Source organism: Dipodomys merriami, unplaced genomic scaffold (genome assembly GCF_024711535.1).
Source record: "Dipodomys merriami isolate MVZ:Mamm:240054 unplaced genomic scaffold, mDipMer1.0.p SCAF_1, whole genome shotgun sequence".
Taxonomy (NCBI): domain Eukaryota; kingdom Metazoa; phylum Chordata; class Mammalia; order Rodentia; family Heteromyidae; genus Dipodomys; species Dipodomys merriami.
Window position 1 is genome coordinate 77736185 of NW_027202270.1, and position 19605 is coordinate 77755789.

A 19605-nucleotide genomic window follows, 5' to 3' on the forward strand; every position below is an offset into this window, starting at 1 on the left:
ATAAGAGTCTTATGTATTTGCCTGCCTAGGCTGGCCTTGATCCTTGATGGTCAGATCTTAACTTCCTGAGTAGCTAGGATTACTGACATGAGCCATTGGCACCCAGCTCAGTGCTTCGTTCTTGAGGATGGTTCTACCACTGTGGTACTTTCCCAGGCATAGAACTAACTTTTAACTTTCTGATGGTGCAAAAGCAATACTACTGATTCAATAGAAACCAAACTTGTACTTTTGAATCTGGATTCTATTGTGATGCGGGGGTGGGGGAGCGCAAGAAGGCAATCAAAGCTCCCAGTCAGCCACATGATAAGGAGAGAAAATGAGCTCAGTGTAGCTATGCTGCTAAGCCAGGACATTTACCAGTTGGGTATACTCACTGTATAATCTATTTGTGATAGGTTTATTGAGATGTGACTACATTGCACATTCAAATCAAACAGTTGTCAATGAATAATGGCAAAAAGACCCAAACTATCAAAATTCACAAAATAATGTATGCCTGGCAAGTTAAATCCAAGTTATATCCAAACCATGAAAAAAAAAGATCTAGACCATTGCTAAATCTTCTAACCTTGAGTTAGAAGTTCTAACCCTTCTCATCACTAAAATGTGCTCCCCTTCTCACTGTGTGAAGTCTGGTATCATGGTCAACAAGTGTGAAAAGAGACCTCACAGTAACAGGATCTGAATCCTCCCCCTCAGGCTTTCTCCACCTTGGGTAGATTATACGTCATCTCCTATGCTGATATTCCTGTCTATGAAACTGAGATAAATTTTTTACAAGTTTGCTTTAAGAAGTTAGTAGAGTATTTTAAGTTATGACATGCTGGGACCATAATCCTTCAGAAAAGTGTGGCTATTTTTGTTTCATTTTAATGACAGTCCAAAAGACCAGTTGTTTAGCACATGGGGTCACAGGCTATGTTCCGCACTTGAGACAGCGTCATTCATTTACACCAGGGACCAGCAACCCCTTCTCTAGAATGGTCTAGAATAAAACATTTTTAGCTTGGTGGACCAAATAGTTTCCTTCATGACTCAACCCCGTTCTTGTAGCACAGAAATAACCATAGACAACAAAGGAATAGATATAGCTGTATTCAAATAAAACTATTTATAACTTCAGGCAATGTACTGGGATTTGGCACACGAGCAATAGGCATCTGGCCCTTGATATAGCTATGAGGTTGTGACCAGCTATGTTGGGAGAGATGATGATAAACTCCACATCTAAAACTGTTCAAATAAAACTAGAAGACCAGCCACTAAGGACTTTGGAAAGTTGTCATTCCTTGATTTAGGAAAGTATTAGAATATCTCATTTTGAAAACTCCATGACTGTCAGGCTGGATGACTTGCCAGCAATCCCACTGTAGGTTCTGGTTCTATGTTCCTCGCTGGGGCTCCCACACATTCCTAACCTGTGTCCACCTTATACTCTTGATGCCAGTTCCATCACCTACCAAACACACATTTCTCAAAGATCCTACTGTGGTGATACCATGTCTCTTCTCTTCTAATATCAAATCCATAGCCCAGGGAACCCGTGAGATCCTTCCCCAGGGAGACAGCTCAGAGCTGGGAGAGCATCAGAAACCAGCTTACAGCCAGAAGTCTTGCAAAGACTAGGAACTGAGGCCACACTTCCACCATAACTGTGAGTCTACTTTCTCCTGGGTCACAGGAAACACACCAATGACAAAACCAAGGTATACCACAAGGATGTATTTACCCAGTACCAGTTTCCATGAAGAATTAAGCTAAAAGCAAATACACTACTTATTTAGGCGAAACCTTATAAATACTGTGAGAACTCATGATGACATTGCAGTGAGCTTTGACAGCATCAAAGTCTTACCCAACATTGAGGAAAGTTTCTGTAAAAAAGCAAATATTATATCTGCTAACAATGGTTTTATTTTATTTTTCCATTTCCCGGAGTTCATTTCAATAAATACTATTTTATATGATGAGAGGCACAAAGGCATTGCTCCTTGGTGCTCCTCTCCTAAGAAAACAATTGTTTTAAACTCATTCAAGATGGGTATCTTAGAAAAGAAATTGTCCTTCAATCTCCAACTTCACTTCATGCCCAAAACACCACGTCCTACACAAAATATGAGATCTGTCTATGAAAGCCCTCGTATTATTAAAGCCTCACCCTTGGCTAAAGAGACCTGGAAGTGCTGCATGGTAGAGCCCATACCTTCCATGTGTGAAACTGTGGTTCCATCCCAAGCACTAATTCAAAGTAAAACAAAACAAAACAACCTATCAATGGTGTACTCTCTCTCTCTTTCTCTCACACACACATACTTTTAAAACCATCTGCTCTAACAATAATTAAACTATGGTCAATATCTAATAAGCACCTACATCAGCTAGCCTTTCAAATACACTTTTTCATGTGGGTTGCCTAATGTCCCCATAAGCTAGTTTCTGTACAGGTGACAGAACTGAGACTTGATCTAAGTCACTCCAATTCTTGCTGGAACTCATATTCAAACCAACCCCAGCATCCTGGGGTGGAGCTCATGCTCTAGACTGTTTTACACACCTGTCTTCCAGTGTTCCCAGAAGATTCTCTACTCTCTCTCGTCTCCTGTGAGTCCAGTAGAAGCATAAGTGCTAGATGATGCTACTGGATAGTCAAGAGTCTCTTTGTTGTTGTTGTTGTTTAGACTTTACTAAGCCATGTACTTAGTATAATTAAAGGTACACTATAGTGTTCCTTAAATATACCCCCAGAAGAATGTGCCTTGGAGATGTAGGGCAGGCTGATCCACTAACCTTGTTCAGACAGTCCCTAAATTCCTCTTCCCTTGACTCTAGAAGCTTTCCCTCAAAATCCACCCAACTAGTAAACATTACCCCATCCTGTTCCCTTCGCTCTCATTACCATCGGAACTAGAAGATGTCATGCTATCTACTTGTGATCTAACTATACTGCTAGAACATAGTCACCAGAAGAAATGGATTTGGGTCATTACTCCATCCCCTGTGCCTAGAAAGTGCCTGGAACAGGACAGGCACTTAAGAGTGTCTGTCAGGAAGGAACCAAATCCAGTCAGTCCCTCCCCGGGTGGGAATGAAGAACAGCTGTTTTATATTTCTTCTTTGGGCTAAGCTGTAATTTCTAAATTTTCAGCAGTAAAATTGTATCCCTTTTTATAACAGGGAAGGAAAGTTGTTCAGTTTTTTTTTTCCTTGTGAAAACATAACCCTGTCATTCACTTATACACATAAGTAGTGACATGGTTGCTTTGGCCACTGGTAGCCCAGAGGTATGAAAATCACCGCTCATTTAATCCCCAGGTGCCCTTACATGACTGCTCAGTAGCTCAGGCTAACAGCTTGGACCTAGCACCACATACTGCAGGCATTTCTGCCAACTCAGCTGCAACTAATGGCCCTTTGCCCTCAGGGAACCAGTGTCCTCCTGAAATCGCACCAACACAAGCCAACAGCCACTTTCTTAATAACCATGGTGTTCTTGGGCGGAACAGGGAAGGCAGTTTATCTTCATTGCCATGTCATTCATGTCTGACAAATGCCAGAGGTGTGAGGAGAAAACCAATCTTGTAACCTGTCTCCTAGGAACACCCATCTGCCTTCTCAGAAGCAGGATTCAGAAAGAAAAACACAGAAGAAATGACTGGAAGTTCAACCAAGTGTCTCACTGTGTTTTAGTGTCAGGTACTATCAGAGATGGTCTTTATTAAATTTTCTTTTTGCCAAAATTTAACTGTACTATGAAATAAAGACTTAAATAGTTACTTTGTTCTCCTACAATTCATGCTGTAACTTGTATGGTTTATATTAACCACTCTTCATGAAAATAATTATGGAGCGTGTTCTATCAACCCAGAATTTAGACAGGTTAATGTCTGCCTTCTCTTGGGAGCAGAATTCTCTGGAACAGGAATTCTCTCCTTGTTTTGGAGAGAGAAGGTAACATGAGAGGTCAAGGCAGTTTCTGGGTGTGCCTGAGTTTCCTGTGACAGGTGATCCACAGGCCTTATGAAATTTACCACATGATAGACAAAGAGTCCTTTTAAGTTTGTTTCCATAGGCTATTTTCATTCTCATCATGAGATGGATATATAGTTTATAGGTTATTTCTAAAGTTAAAAGGTCAGCCAAAGCCAATAGGCTCTTTGGGACTAAGGGGAAAACAGCTCTGGACTAAAGGTCAAGAAAAGTATCATGAGCATAGACAGTACACTCAGTCCTCTCCATCCACTAGAGTGAATGGTACATTCCCAACAGGAGCCCAGCACCATTCAATCAATATTGGACACATTATGTGAGGGGCCACAATTTTTTTGAGAGGGAATTAATCATAGAGGGCAGGGTCAGTAGGTCAACGGGATAAGGCTCTATACCAGGATTTCAGAACCTACTACCTCATTGTATCCTCTTTGTGAGGACAGCATTGACATCAGCATCTCTATTGCAGAGCACACAAAGCACACTCAGCAATGATGAACTAAAGTGACACACAGGGACTTAAGAGTTCTATGTAAGAGTGACTAATGCCAAAAACCAGGTTTAGGGTCTATCACCAATCAGCTTCCAGAAAACCTTTTCTCAGGTCCAGTTTTTCTCTATAAAACATAGAATCAGATCTGAGTAGTTTCCACCTCCACTTAGCACTGGCCATCTGCTACGCACCTGGCCCAGGGGTCAGATCTTGAGTTGGGTTCTGTAGAAACAGAACTTCAGGAAATGGAAACAAGAGGTTGTTTGTTTTTTTCTTTGTTGCTGTTTTTGTTTTCTTTTCCTTTTGTCTTGTTTGTTCATTTATCTGTCTTTGGGAGGGCAAGTGTGGGGACAGAAATGGGGGGAAAAGGGTGAACAAATACAGCAGTGGTATTCACTAGACCCTATGTTGAAAATGAACTATACAACTTGTGGTTGGGGACAGGAGGGAAAAACTAGGAGAGAGTGAGGGAAAGGGTGACATTGTTCTTAAGAATGTACTCTTTATCAGACTTATATAAGGGTAATCCCTCTGTACATCACATTTACAATAATAGAAATGCATTAAAATAAAGTAAAATGTTAAGAAACACATGAAACAATGGCTAAAACTTATGGAACTCTTATTTTGTTCTTAGTACTCTTGAGTGCTTTACATATTTTGGCTCAGTTTTAACATGGCACATTGAGTTTCATCCCTATGTCATGCCAGGTCACATGATCAGGTACGGCTGAGCTAGAAGTTGAACCACATTAGTCAAGGAGCAGAGTTTTTCTCTGAACTACAAGTCCCCTAATGTGAGGAAACATGAACACAACTCTATCAATGAATATTTATTTGTGGTCCTACTCAATAACTGGTTTAAAAGAGACCTTCTCCACCCAAGCAAATGTGAGGATCAAGTTTTCTAAAAAGGTCTTATCAACATTAAGCTGGAGGGGATGTGGATGCGAACCTTACTGCATTGTTGATGAGAGTGTAAACTTGTTCAACCACTTTGGAAAGCAGTATGGAAGTTCCTCAAAAGACTCCACATAGAGCTCCCCTATGATCCAGCAATCCCACTTTTGGGCATTTACTCAAATGATCACAAACAAGACCATACTAAAGCTATCATCACAACTATGTTTATCACAGCATTATTTACCATAGTTAAGATATGGAACCAACCCAGATGCCCCTCAATAGATGAGGAATGGAATTCTATGCCTCCATCAGAAAGAATGACATTGCCCCATTTGAGAGGAAATGGAAAGACTTGGAAAAAATTATATTAAGTGAAGTAAGCCAGGCCCAAAGAAAGATAGGTCCCATGGTTTCCCTTATTTGCAATAAGTAGTATATGTCTATGACAAGCAGAAAAGGTCAAAAGCTATGTACATATGACCATATAAGATGATAAGTGAAATGAACCCCAAGATAAGAACACAACTGTTTTTTTCTTTCTTGCTATTGTTTTTAATGTATTTAAAATGTAGTATGTGATTTTTTTTTTTGTATGGTTTTCCCCCCATGGTATATCCCCTGTTTTCACTGTATTTGATGTCGGTGCCCTGTGTCTTGTATATACATTTTTCTAATTTGGGAAGGGGAAGGGAAATAACAAAATGCTGAATAAGGATACAGGTTGACCCACTGTAACAGTGACATGTACAAGACATTATGTTGAAAATGAACTTTACAACTTATGAGGGGGAAGGAGGGAGAATGTGGGGAGGGAAGGGATGCTAGGGGATAAACAGAGGAGGAGGTAACAATGTACTCATTATCTCACTCATGCTACCATAACCCCTCTGTACACTGTTTTTACAATAAAAAAAAAAAACATAAAAAAACCCTAGAGTCAGACATGTCGCTAGGTGGTAGAGTACTTGTTTAGTATGTGTGCATGCCAAGAGTTCAATATCTAACAGTGAAAAATAAGCAAACAAACAAAAAAACCCCAGAAAACTAGCCATCAGTTTTTACATAGGCTGCCTAATTTTAGAAGCTATGCATATGCAGTCAAAAGACAGTTTAGTAGAAAATCTCCCCAATCCCACAAATCTTAAAAACCTTTCCAAAAACATGAGAACAGATACAGCTCTGTGTTTCCACTAAAAGAGCTCTCTTCCATTTTTTTTTCTGTATTTTTAAATCCCAGGCTCTAAAAGGAGTTTATTGAAATATGCATCAATGAAAACAGGTAGAGCATGAAACAGCAAAAGACAAGGGAACATGTGAGAGAAAGCATATGCTATGTTGTAGCTGTGGAATGTCTCCCGAAACAATGCCATATGTAAGCTGGTATCATCACTATGTACACAAACCTCATTAAGCCAAGTTGGAGCAAGTGATACCTGTCACTTTCTGATGAACACAAACAAATCTGACTTCAGTCCCATCTCTGATGGAAGAAGCAATCCTGTGTAGAGGTATCGCTCCTGGTGTTGCCTGCAAGGTCTCCAGCCAGCTCTGTAGAGCACATCATGGAAAGACCATGCTCTTTCTACCAATGGCCAGGGAGGAGCAGCAGGGACATGCTCTCACTCTTGGCAATCAAAAAAAGCCACACACTTCTACAAGGGCCTGTAATTAGTGTCCAGGTCTTAGGATCTGTGGGTCTCTTATGTCCTTCCTGTAGGAACTATTCATTCAGAACCATCCCTGATATTGGGTAAGATAGTTAGAAGTCTTTAAAACTCCCACTCACTTAAAAAAAATTAATATTGAATCACCATGAAGTAACAAAATAGATGACCTTATTATGGTTTTGACGAAGTATGGAGAAGCAGTTCTCCTTTTAACAGTATGAGAGTCAGTTTCCTAGTTCCTCTCAAATTCCCAAAGTATTCAGGGGGTCTGCAAACACAGCCAAATCAGCCGAGTGGTGGAAAGAGTGGTGCAGAAGTGAAGACAGGATCGTGACAAAAGGTGGGCTGGCCTGGTGTGGAGAAGGAAGAGAGGGAGAGAGGGAGGACATATACTGACTGAAAACCTATCTATTCACCAGACTCCTAGCAATATATTGGGGGCTTAAAGATTAGCTGTGGAAACAAGCAAAAGAAGAAAAATCTCAAGATACCCCATAACAGGTAGTGGGAACACAAAGCAAGTGGTCTGGGATAGAAAGAGGAGTGATAAGAGAAGCCTTCCTTGGGAAAACTATGGTAAGAATTAGCCAGCATTGGGGGTTGCTGGACAAAGATGTAAATGTGTAAAGGGCATGGGTAAGTATCATGCAGGGTACTAGGAAGCCTGCATCAGGACAGAGTGTGCCCAGACACAGCAAAATTTAAAATAAGACATTTAAACTGAGTTTATTTCCAGCACCTTAAAAAGAGGAAAGTGATGGCAGACCATTAACAATCCAGCATTTTGACCTGTAAACTTCTCAGGGGGAGAAACATTTGAGTTAGGCTTTGAAAAGCCAAACCATACCTTGACTAATGATCCTAAATATCCATATGCATTTTATCTTTAGCTAAACCCAGGAACCTCCCTGTCAAGTGGGCACTACTGTTATGTTATGTCATGTCATGTCATGTCATGTTATGTTATGTTATGGCACAGGAAACTCTGCCATAGGAGTTAAGAAATGTGCCCCAAAGTGACACAACAATGAAGCAGTAGAGCCAGGATCTGAATCAAGGAAATCTCTCTCCATAGACATTACCATTCATGTTCCTCTCATCTCCAGAGTCCTAGAACTAAAACTTCATTTGCCTTTAAAGCAATATCCCAAATGAGTGGTTCAGGGGTGTATTATCTTCTAGCTTCTGGTTAGGCCCTTTTCACATGCATATCTCCGTCACCTGGCCATAAATTATTCCTTAAGAATATGATCTCATCTATCTATCCTCCTGCTTTAAACATCTCCTCAGCAGCACTGCCAAATGAACCAGTAAGAAAGTCCTTATATATAACTTCCCAGATACCCCAACCTCCCCTTTTAGCTTTATCCTCATCAGTACTTCAAATATGCAGTGGAGGCTATTTTATATTGTAAACTTGACCTTTGGGGACCTGTCTTGTTTTCTCTAATTTATTTACTCTCCCCTTTCTTTGTAATTAAAATATACTCTGCTTCAAATTAATAAAATGGGATTCCTAATAATACTCTGCTATTTAAATCTATCCTCCCAGACTCCTCTGTGCCATATTACCTTCTCTATTAGCAGAAGCAAAATACACACTGCCAAAAAATGGACTGGTTGTTGGCCAGGAAAGAGTTTAAGGCCAGGATTCTTAAACAATCTTCGAAGAGGTTATAAAATCTCTTTCTTTAGATGTCTCACAGACCAGTTGTAAAGCTAAATGGGATGGCTTTGGGAACATACAAATATGCTAGGAAGACGGAAAGGCCCTCAGCTGTCTGAGCATGATAACTGAACAGTCGAGTTGATTTGTGCCCTTATGATTAAGTAGGTGTACTTGCGGTCAACAGGTTCTAGGAATGTCTTTTTGATCAGTGTTCTTTGACCTCAGTACAATGGCCATACAGGCTTGGAAACTGCTGTTGTAAAGTCTGCACTGTATTCAAGGGCCTCTTTGTGTGTACGTGTGTGTGTGTGTGTGTGTGTGTGTGTGTGTGTGTACGTGTGTGTGTGTGCTGATACTGGGACTTGAGCCTTGAACTCAGGGCCTGAGCTCTGCTGTTGTAAAATCTGCACTGTATACAAGGGCCTCTTTGTGTGTACGTATGTGTGTGTGTGTGTGTGCGTGCGCGCGCGCGCACGCTGCTACTGGGACTTGAGCCTTGCACTCAGGGCCTGAGCTCTGTTCCCTAGCAGTTTTGCTCAAAGATGACACTCTACCACTGATCCACTTCCAGCTTTGGGGTGGTTAATTAAGAGATCAGAGAGTCTCATGGACTTTTCTATCCAACATGGCTTTCACCTGCCCAGAGCTCAGCCTTCTGTAGCTAAGATTTCAGGCATGAGCCATGGAAACCCAGTGTTTTCATGTCTCTCTACTACATATAAATAGCATGGCCCAGTCATGACAACCTTTTGTCTCCAGACAATTGTCAAGTGTTCTCTGAGAAATAAAGTTGTACCTAGTTGAGAATCATAACTACAGGTACACAGCTTTGAAAGTCAGCATAACCTTTCTTGAACTGTACTTTTTTGTCTTTAATAATCCAAATGGAAATGTCCTTGATGACCCATGAAAACCACAACAATGACCTGATGTACTTTCTGTGAAGATACCAAAAGGAGTTTCTGACAAGTATCCAAGTATTTATTAGTGCCTTTGCAAAGAGCAAATCAGAAAGTGGCATGTATTGATGGAATGTGTTTGTTTCTTACTTAAATGAATAGGAAAGGGGCCTGCCCTGTGCCCGCCCATGTCTCTCCTGACTTTCCACAGAATCTAGGGTCCCACTTGCTAATCAAGACCTGACCAGAGCTGGGGGCTGGGTCACTTCAGGTGTTACTTTAACATAAGTGATTAATACAAATACACAAACAAGAAAATAACAACACAGGTGCAACTTTATTTCAAGGTCCATTAGCACCATGACGCTGGGAAATGATATTTTCAAAGGCAAGGCCTGGAGCTCAGCAGGGACATTTTTTACGGTGAGAATAATAATTATGATGATGGTTTTTAAGAACAATATCCATGTTTACTGTTTTTAAGAACAGCACCTACTGTACCTCATACCCAAATACTGGAAATGTGATATATGGCAAAGGATATTTCAAAAGGTTTCAAGACTGACAAGTATTCACTTTGGACCAAACATCCACTTGAGTTATGTCTGCACTTACAATTTTGTGATCACATTTCCCAGTTGATCTTGCAATTGTAAGTGCTCATAACACAGAGCAGATGTTATCATTATGTTGGGCTTTTAGTGAATAGTCAATGCTGGCTAATTACTCAATTGTTGACTGACAGCAACTACTGGTTACAGATAGTTAAGTAAATAAAGGTAAAGGTACATGCACACTTGTGTTCACATACACAGTACTGTAGAGAGTTACATGATGATCCTGTCCTCTAAAATATTGCACTCTAGAAATGTAACAGTTGCATTTCATGGAGTTTTTACAGCACAGTATCTTCTGTGCAAAGCTCAGTCATGACTAACAAAAAAAGTCAAGTGGTGTTTGCTGAGGCCTTAGAATGAGGAGAGCAACTCCCATCTCCAAGCAGTTCCTCATAAACACAATTAGAGAAGAGGTACTACAAGGAGGAACTCCACTAGTATAACCCTAGCAATGTGATCAGTAACTACAGAATGCTTTTAACAGGTAGGGCTTTGAACACCTGGCAGACGTGAAACTAGACAATCTCCATCTTGAGCAAGCAAACATTTTTATGCTCAGATATCTACTTTTTTTTTTTTACTTTTCCTTAGTATTTGGTACCTGCAAAGAACTATAGATCATTTGAGTTCACAAAACTACACAAAGGCCAAAAGATCTTTCTAGAAAACACCATTCAGACGATAGAAGATAGCAGAAGATCGTAGGGATGGAATGAAGGGCCTCATACTTAGGCAAGCATTAAGCCGCTGTCCGTGGAAGGAGTAACTCTGGCAAGGGAATATTCAATTCCTTTCAGAGAATAAATCTGGATAAATTAATGTGTTATCTGCTTGGTAAAAGGCTAGGGACATTTTTTTTTTTCAATCTGCTTCTTCATTTCTTTGATTCCTCTTCCTCTCCAACAAGATAAACAGAGCTCACCAAATGCAGTTCAATGTGATTCTTGATTTTAATAAAGTTCATTTCCACCTAAATTTCTCTAGGGACACATTTAATTTCACATAATAAAAAGCCCAAGGGTGATACATTTGGAAGGAAAAGCCATTTTGGATAAAAGCCACATAGAACACAGCTAGACAGCGCAGGGGAAAGGGGATGGATACATGGACACACACACACACACACACACACACACACACACACACACACACACACACACACACACACACACACACACACACACACACACACACACACAACTGTCCCTGGGAAAGGGGATGGATACATGGACACACACACACACACACACACACACACACACACACACACACACACACACACAACTGTCCCTTTAAAGAAAATAAATCTAGGGAACCTTTCTTCAACTGCTATGACACCCAATTTAGCAGCCATTTATTGGCAACCAAAAGATATATCAGCAGGCAATAAGACACAACAGTTAAGCACTCAGAAACATCAGTGAGCAATAAGATACCAGAGCAAGCAGTAAAGACACACCAGGGAGAACATTTCTGAGCAATTACCACATGTCTTGATGCAGGAAAGGAGAAAGGAAAACTTCACCAAATAGGAGTAGAACCCCCATAAAAATGAACTCTCATAGCTCAGAAGCCATTCTTGAAGTGACAAGAGGGCTCTGAGGACTAATAGTATGGGTCAGAGACCACAGATAGGGAAGAAAAGTAATGACTGCTCACAAATGAGTACTACTAACTCAAGTCTTCACCCTTTTCTGTACTCTGAACTATAGATATGGCAAATTGATTTAAAAAAATATGTGTTGATTACCTGACAGGATACAAAAGATTCCACCAGCTCTGGGAGAAACCGAGGAGGATGCCCAACACATCCACAATACTCCGGCCCTAATAAAAGGTTGGACCTGCACACAGAAGCCTGGGTGTCACAAAAGCCAGCCAAGGAGCAGGCCCCAAGTCACAGAGCACTTCCTTATTAGCTAAGTTATTCAATATCCAAAGAGATTCAGCTTTCCTTTTCTAGAAAATGGTCCTGGTGACCATTTTTGCAGACTTCTCCCTTTGCAATGATTTACAAGTAGAAACAAGAAAAGGCAAACTCTCAGAATTTCTTCCCTCCATGGCACTAGGGACCAATGTAGGCCCCCTCCCCAATGATTTAAACTCAGTGACACCTGTGAAACCACTTCTCAGATGTGCTATGAAGATTATGTGCACTCATCTAGCTCAGAAGAACACAAAAAGGAATGGGTACTTGGTGGATGGTTGTTAATAAGGTCCTTTCCCCTTTTTCCTTTGCTATTTTCCCTGACTTATGATCTATTTCTACTTTGTTTCTCCTCCACAAGGCAACTGTGCCTCAATTCTACCCACCCCCAGAATATACTGTCCTTCAGGATGCCTCCCTAGCCATTCCCACTTCACAGTGACCACGGTTTGCATTGTTTTATGCATGGATAGTATTTCTCTAGTTGACCAACAAAAGTCTTGAAGCTATCAATTGCATGTACACAAGAAGAATGCAAATAGATGAGAATAAAGTGAATTATTAAAAGTGTCACTCTAAATTTGCTATTTTCCTAAAGGACAGACATACACACAACCCTCTCTCTGGTTCTACAAACATTAAACTAGTGGCACTGACAGATTTGAAGGAGCTTCCATCTAAGCCAATGACTGAAAACCTGGGGAAGAGGTATTTGTTAGCGGAGTTAAACTAGCTGAATATAGTGCTAGTATCCCCTTTGAAAGCAGCAGTTCTCAAGTTCCTTCCCTGAGGTCATCTGTGATTCTGTGCTGAAACTTAAAAACCCAGCCTGGGAAGTGTCTCTCAGTGTCTCTCAGCATAAAGACAGGACAGTGAGGCCAGGTGCCCATCACCCACACCTGCAATCCTACACTACTCAGGAGGCTGTGGCATATGGATCATGGTTCAAAGCCAGCATGGGCAGGAAAAGTTCATGAGACAATTATCTCCACTTAGCCAATAAAAAGTTAGAAGTGGAAATTTGGTTCAAGTTAACGCTTTCTCCTTGAGCAAAAAAGGACAGCACCCAGGCCCTAAGTTCAAGCCCCAGGACAGACAGACAGACAGACACACACACACACACACACACACACACACACACACACACACACACACACACACACACACACAGCCAAAGCAGAAAGATGCACACACACACACACACACACACACACACACACACAGCCAAAGCAGAAAGATGCCATAGCAGAGAAAAGAGTGAGTGCAAGAATGTTTATATTTATATGGGCCCTAGCGTTCTAGGATAGAGGCACAGTAGAGGAGTAGCAAAAACTAAAGGGAGAATGTATCATTCTATCTCCAAAATCTGATAAACACGGAAGAATGATGAAACCAAACAGGAGCTTTCCAAAAGCATCTTATACTGAGAACAGGCATGGGGGAGTAGAGACTGGAGAAACATGGCTCTCATTTATTAATAAGCAGCTCAACACAGTGGGAGGTTTTCTTGTCTAATTACAGAAACGGTTGGAAACTGCAGGGAAGACAGGATTTATGGCCTTGATGACACTGCCTCTGTGTTGTAATTAAAAGTTATTTTTAAAACTTTTGTTTGGTTGGATACTCCGGATTAGTAGAAATATATTTTGCAATTTAAAACTCGCTAAAGGGCAAAGAACATAAAAGGTAATACAACCAGTTTGCATAATATGAAACGATTAAATGTTTTGACACTGGGAGGTAGGAAGGAAAATAATCTCTCCCACTTACATCTATGAATTTTTCCAAGAGAATAGGCGCGATAAGATAAAAAGTGTATGGAAGTAGATTTCTTTTAAAATTGCAAAAGTAACCTAGCTACTTATTTTATTATTCTCACCCAGAATTTTGGCTACAACAACAAAAGACAGCTTTTTCAAGACCATCCGTTCACCTAAATCTAATCCTGGGGATTCTTTACTTTGTCCTGAGTCCCTACAAAGCAGTATCCACCACCCTGATAAAAATAATCTTGGCTCATATGAAAAGACCCAGGGCCAGTATGTGTTGGAAGTGGGTCTGTCTTTAGTCTATTTTCTCTTGTACAATGTTCCAATTTCAAAAGGAACCAAAATGGTCCCTCCCAATGTGAACTGCATGGCGGAAGTCTATGAACGACTACAGAGACCAGCCAGCACGAGGTAGGGCATACGTATCTCCTAAAGCCCATTTCCAGAATTTTCATTGCCCTATACACACTTACAAGGCATTGTCCATAATCGCAGCTCTACTGTTAACTACAGGGAAGAGACTTTTTCTTTTACACTTAACAGACTTTAAAAAATATCTGGCAGGGGCCTAGGAAGGAACTGGCCTGGGTTTCTCAGATAACTTCTGTATTTCACTCAAACTACACGATGAATCTTCTCAGATGAAGTCAATTGCAGAAGCTCTTTATGCGCACGTGTCAGAAAACTACCGGAAATTACACATCACGATGAGACCATAAAAGCACTCTAACATCTGTTATTCAAAGATGAATGTAGACATCTTCACAACAGCCATGCCAAGTTTATGGAATTCGCATTATGCCAATAAAAACCACTGAGCCCCAGGTCCAAAGCGGGATTGAAATCCATGACATAGAACTGCCATTCTTACCTGCTACATTAATTTTCTCAAGTGCTACCAAGCTGGGAACAGCTGTGGTGGAGTTGGTCGCGTTTATTGCTGTGCCATTGATAACGAGATTATCCACCTTCGACTCTAGCTTGCCAATGCGCTGCAAAATGTTATCCAATAACACAGCAAGAGTTTTCTTCAGATCTGTAAAAGAAAATGGGGAAAATTTAAAAATGCTCGTGGCCTCTACATATCTGTTTGCTATCTGGCTCTTTCATAAGGAAAATGAAACTTCTGCAATGTGAGCTGGGGCCTAGATCACTCAGTAAAGAAAAGCATTTGCCCAGCATGTGTTTGATGTAGCCTAAAGAAAAAGGATCTTAGTAGATGAGCAGAATAGATCAAGAGCTATGTACATATGACCATATAAGATGATACTAAGTGAAATGAACTCGAAGACATGGACACAAGAGGTTTTTCTTTCCTGATGTTGTTTTAATGTACTTAATTTCTTTCTATGGTTTATCCTCTGCTGTCATTGTATTTGATTTTGGTACACTGGTATTGTATATACATTTATCTGAATCAGGGAAGGGAAGGGAAACAACAAAATGGTGAGACAAAGGACAAGTGTGGGGGGGAAACCAATGCAACAGCAATACTCACAAGACCCTATGTTGGAAATGATCTGTACAAGTTGGGGGGGTGGGAAGAGGGAAAGTAGAAGAAAAATGAGGGGGGGTGACAAGTTAGACAAGAAATGTAATCACTACCTTACACTTATGTAACTGTAACTCCTCTGTACATCACCTTGACAATAAAAAATAAATAATATTAAAAAGCCTATTCAACTGATTGTGAAAGAAATACCTGTCAACAAATCAAGACCAAAACAAAACAAAATAAACAAACAAAAAAACCTACATCTTAGCCACAATAGAGACTAGCTTCAATTGCCCAGACCTTACCAAACAAGTCTACAGGAGAACTCAAGATTGATAAGTGACATAAAATTATTTCACCACACTTGTTCTGGAGCAAAAAGCAAAAACTCTGCTACCCACTGCATTAAATTTATATTCTTCCTCAAACAGTTCTGCAGTTGCTAACACCCCGTGTTGCAGCAAGTTCTCAAAGTAGCTTCTGGACCAAGTTCATTGTGATTTTTAGTATTTTTTGCTCTCTAGCATGCTCCAAGTTTTTTTTGACAAGTGTTTGTTTCTGTTAGTTACCGAGGTCAGCACTTAATAAACGCTACAGTCTATACTTCCAGTCATGATAGATAACCCTGAGTTGTCTATAATCAGATTTAGAAAATACTTAAGACCAAAATCATTTCTTCAAAAGGAATGTGCTAGGTGTAGATGCTGGAGACATTCTTTTATAGTGTGAACATCTCAGTGTACGAGAAAAAGCTGTCTTTATCCCTATATTTGAGTTTTTAGGTAGCATAATATACAGAAGAAAGAAGAGGAAATTAGACTTTCTCCTCTAGAAACTCACCACCACAGAAAGACACACTGGCCAAGAGGAGAGCCATCCACGAAAACAGACTACAGACACACTATGAATTGTGAGTGGGCCAGGGAAGAAGTGCCCAGTGTGGGAAGGAGGATGTAGCCCAGCCCTCAACTAAGACCCATGTGAAGTGTCACCTTCCATTCTGCTGAGATCAGAGTAAAAGTGCTCTCATCATCCCAGGAAATAAACACACACCAGCCCAATTCCCAGCCCAGACACCTTGCCCAAGCTAAACCAGGCAAAGAGAAACACATTGGGACAGAAATGCAGACTTATAATTAACATGGAATTTGTATTCTCAGATACTATCACTTGCATCAACTAAGAGCCATTGACAGTAATCCTTATCTTTATCCCAAAAGTTTCTTTCCATCTTCAAGGTCTGGTTCTAGCCATCATCTCATCCCAACTCTAAACATGAGGCTTCTTCACAATTGTCAGGTCTGTAGCAGCCGGTACATTCGCTCATCCTAATAATATCTGAGACCCATTCACTGTTCATCATGCCCACAGACACTATAAGTTCTGATTTAAATTTCTGGTCTGTTATGGTTATTTGGGACATCATCAAAAATTAACATTGCTGGCTATCCCCTGAGACATAGCCAAATTACAAAGACAGCAAAGACAGCCTGAAGCACATCTTTGATTATGTGAACCTACCAACCCAGAATCATATCGTCACTCTCTGACCCACACACTTCAAAGACAAATCATTCCTTTGGCTTAACCATCCCAGAGCCAGCTACCAGGCAACTATAGACCACTGTGATAGGTCAGAGTCCACCAATACTATTCACACTAGGCTATCAACCCTGTGTATCTTGTCTTGCTTTGCCTGGCCTTCCTCAGAAACCCCAGTAGAGCCAGTGGCTGAGCCTTCCCTTACTGTCTTCTGCCTCCTGACTGCTACAGTGTCTCCCATGTGGCCCTGTATGGGGTGCCTTGTCATCTCTCTCCAAGGACATAGTTATAAGATCCTTTGTTTTCTTAAGTCCCTCCTAATTCCCCTCCCAGGTATCTACTGGACTAAGCAGCTTGCAGATGAATTATAAAACACATCCTAGCCAGCCACAGCACCTAGATCAAAAAAGGGGGTAGAAGAGACTACTGTTTCCACCATCATATGCCATGCAACTGCATGAGTAAGCCTCATTTAATCTCTTCTCCCTGTGAGTTAAGTACAAATACATTTTATACTTGAGAAAACTGAGGTTCAGAGACAGTTTGAGTATGAGTTTTCCACACATCAGGCCCAGATTGTGGAGCCATATTTTCCAGGTTTGAGCAGAGGCTCTACCTTCTTGTGTCTGTATCTGCCTAACAGATTTGGACAGGCCTTCCCCTTTGGGGGTGGTTATGAAGACCTGGAGGGCGATGAATGGCTCAGGGGCAGAGCACTTACCTGATACACACAAGGCCATGGGTTTCACCCCCAGTTACTCCCGCCATAGACTTAGTGAACACATGCTGTTCCAAATACTGCCCGGCACATAATAAGTATTGCACATGTGCCTGTTAAATACAAAAATTAATAAAAACCTCCCAATGGAAAATGCTTTGTCCTTCCTAAAGAAGTTTTGGGTGACACAATGCTTATTAATGTATCCAAAAGGTCATGAGATCACTGTCCTCCAGGGCTGTAGCTCCATGGTCAGCATGACTCGGTCTGCCCTTAGCACATCATTAGCTGGCACAGACAGTTGGAGTTGGTCACCCACTCTGATCTGTCACTGTATCTAATGCATTAGCTGGCTCTCTCCAGTTCTAAAGATTCCTGGAGGCCAGACACACAAAGGAGACAACCGTGCCAGTTGGAGGTGGCTAAGCTCAGCAGAAGAAACTGTCCTCAAAATACAGGACAGCATTGTCTCCCCTCCTCCAGCCTCTTTGCTTAAAGCCTGAATCACAGCCAACTAGCACCAGTGTTAAAATGGCACTCAGCTACCAAACCCAGAAGCCCTGGTCCTCTAGCCCAGGGAACTCATAAGCTTCTCCAGCTTAGGCTCTTGACACTGTAAGCCAGGTCATTCTGTATTGTGGGGGCTGTCCTAAGCATTACAGGCTGTTTGGCAGCTAAACTGGTTTCTACCAATAGCAAATCCATAGGTAGGACAACCCAAATTGTCTCCAGATATTACCAAATGTCTCTCAAGGGGCAAAATCTCCCCTCCCCCACCATGAGAAGCACTGGATTACATGAATTCTGCCAACCCTTCTGTTCCTACTGACTCTCTGGTGATATGGAAAGAACACAGAGGTGAAGGGGAGATGGGCTAGGGAATGCAAGAATAAGAAGCAACTCTGAATTTTAATGAGGCATGGCTTTCATTCACAGGAACTGCTGCCTCTCAACTGTAAGAAAGGCAACAGAAGATGAGCTAACAAGACAATCCTTGAGGGCTGGGAACCTTTTGGAATCATGCTAAAAGGCAACAGACTTCTGAACAGAATACTGACCTACAGTTATTGACCTTAGTCATTTGTACATGTCCTATGCAGGGCACATTAACTATTAAGATGTTTTCCTTCAATTCTCTGTCATGCTATGAGAGTCAAGCCTATGATGAGGTTGTTGATCACCCACCTTCCCCTCCCCACAATACCACCACCATACAGGGGTGCTGTCCATCTGTTATTCTGCCCTACATACTTCTTATGCATTAATTCATTGAATTCTACCAAGATATATGGGGAATATGTGGGTGCTCCCATTCCACTTCACAATTAAGTCACAGTCAAAGGCACCAGAGTACGTATTTCCATCCTGTTCTTTCTGAGCCTACATTTTAGATATTAACCTTTGCTAATGTGTTTGTAAAGTCATGACCCAACCATCTTCAAGACTTTCTAATGTTACTGTTCTGCAGCAACTCCACCCAACCACCCTAGGGTCACTGAGCAATGCAAACTGACATTAGAGAGTACTAGATAAATCAATTAACCCAAGATTTAAGATAATTTAAGAATTTGCCATTCCATATCTTCTGTGTTAGAAGGAAGATGGACCATTGGGTTACAAAGGGGAGGCATGTTTCCTCTCCTGATTGAAAAAGACAAAAGAGAGTTCATTCCTGACTCAAGCAGCATTTGACTTACCATTTCAAAGCAGTTTATTGTTAAGATTAGTATTTTTAATGAGAAAAACAAAGGACAAACAACAAAGGTGACATCCATCCTTACCAAAGCCCATCCTTACCAACTAGGCACTATACCTGACATGGCATTCGGTAAGTAAGTTTACATAAGTAAATGAATAAAGCTCAAGGCTTCCCACAAATAATGAACTGCAATTCTATAAATACATTTTTGGGT

At 41.0% G+C, this 19605-nt stretch overlaps 1 protein-coding gene across 6 annotated transcripts in view; it reads right to left on the reverse strand.

Moving 5' to 3' along the window:
• Positions 1-19605, reverse strand: part of Mgat5 (alpha-1,6-mannosylglycoprotein 6-beta-N-acetylglucosaminyltransferase) — a 359457-nt gene that overhangs the window by 201965 nt on the left and 137887 nt on the right. For all 6 annotated transcript variants that reach the window (XM_070024198.1, XM_070024207.1, XM_070024236.1 and 3 more), the window contains exon 3: positions 14809-14973. In XM_070024198.1, the coding sequence (XP_069880299.1) occupies positions 14809-14973 (165 nt within the window). The remainder of the gene's footprint in view (positions 1-14808; positions 14974-19605) is intronic.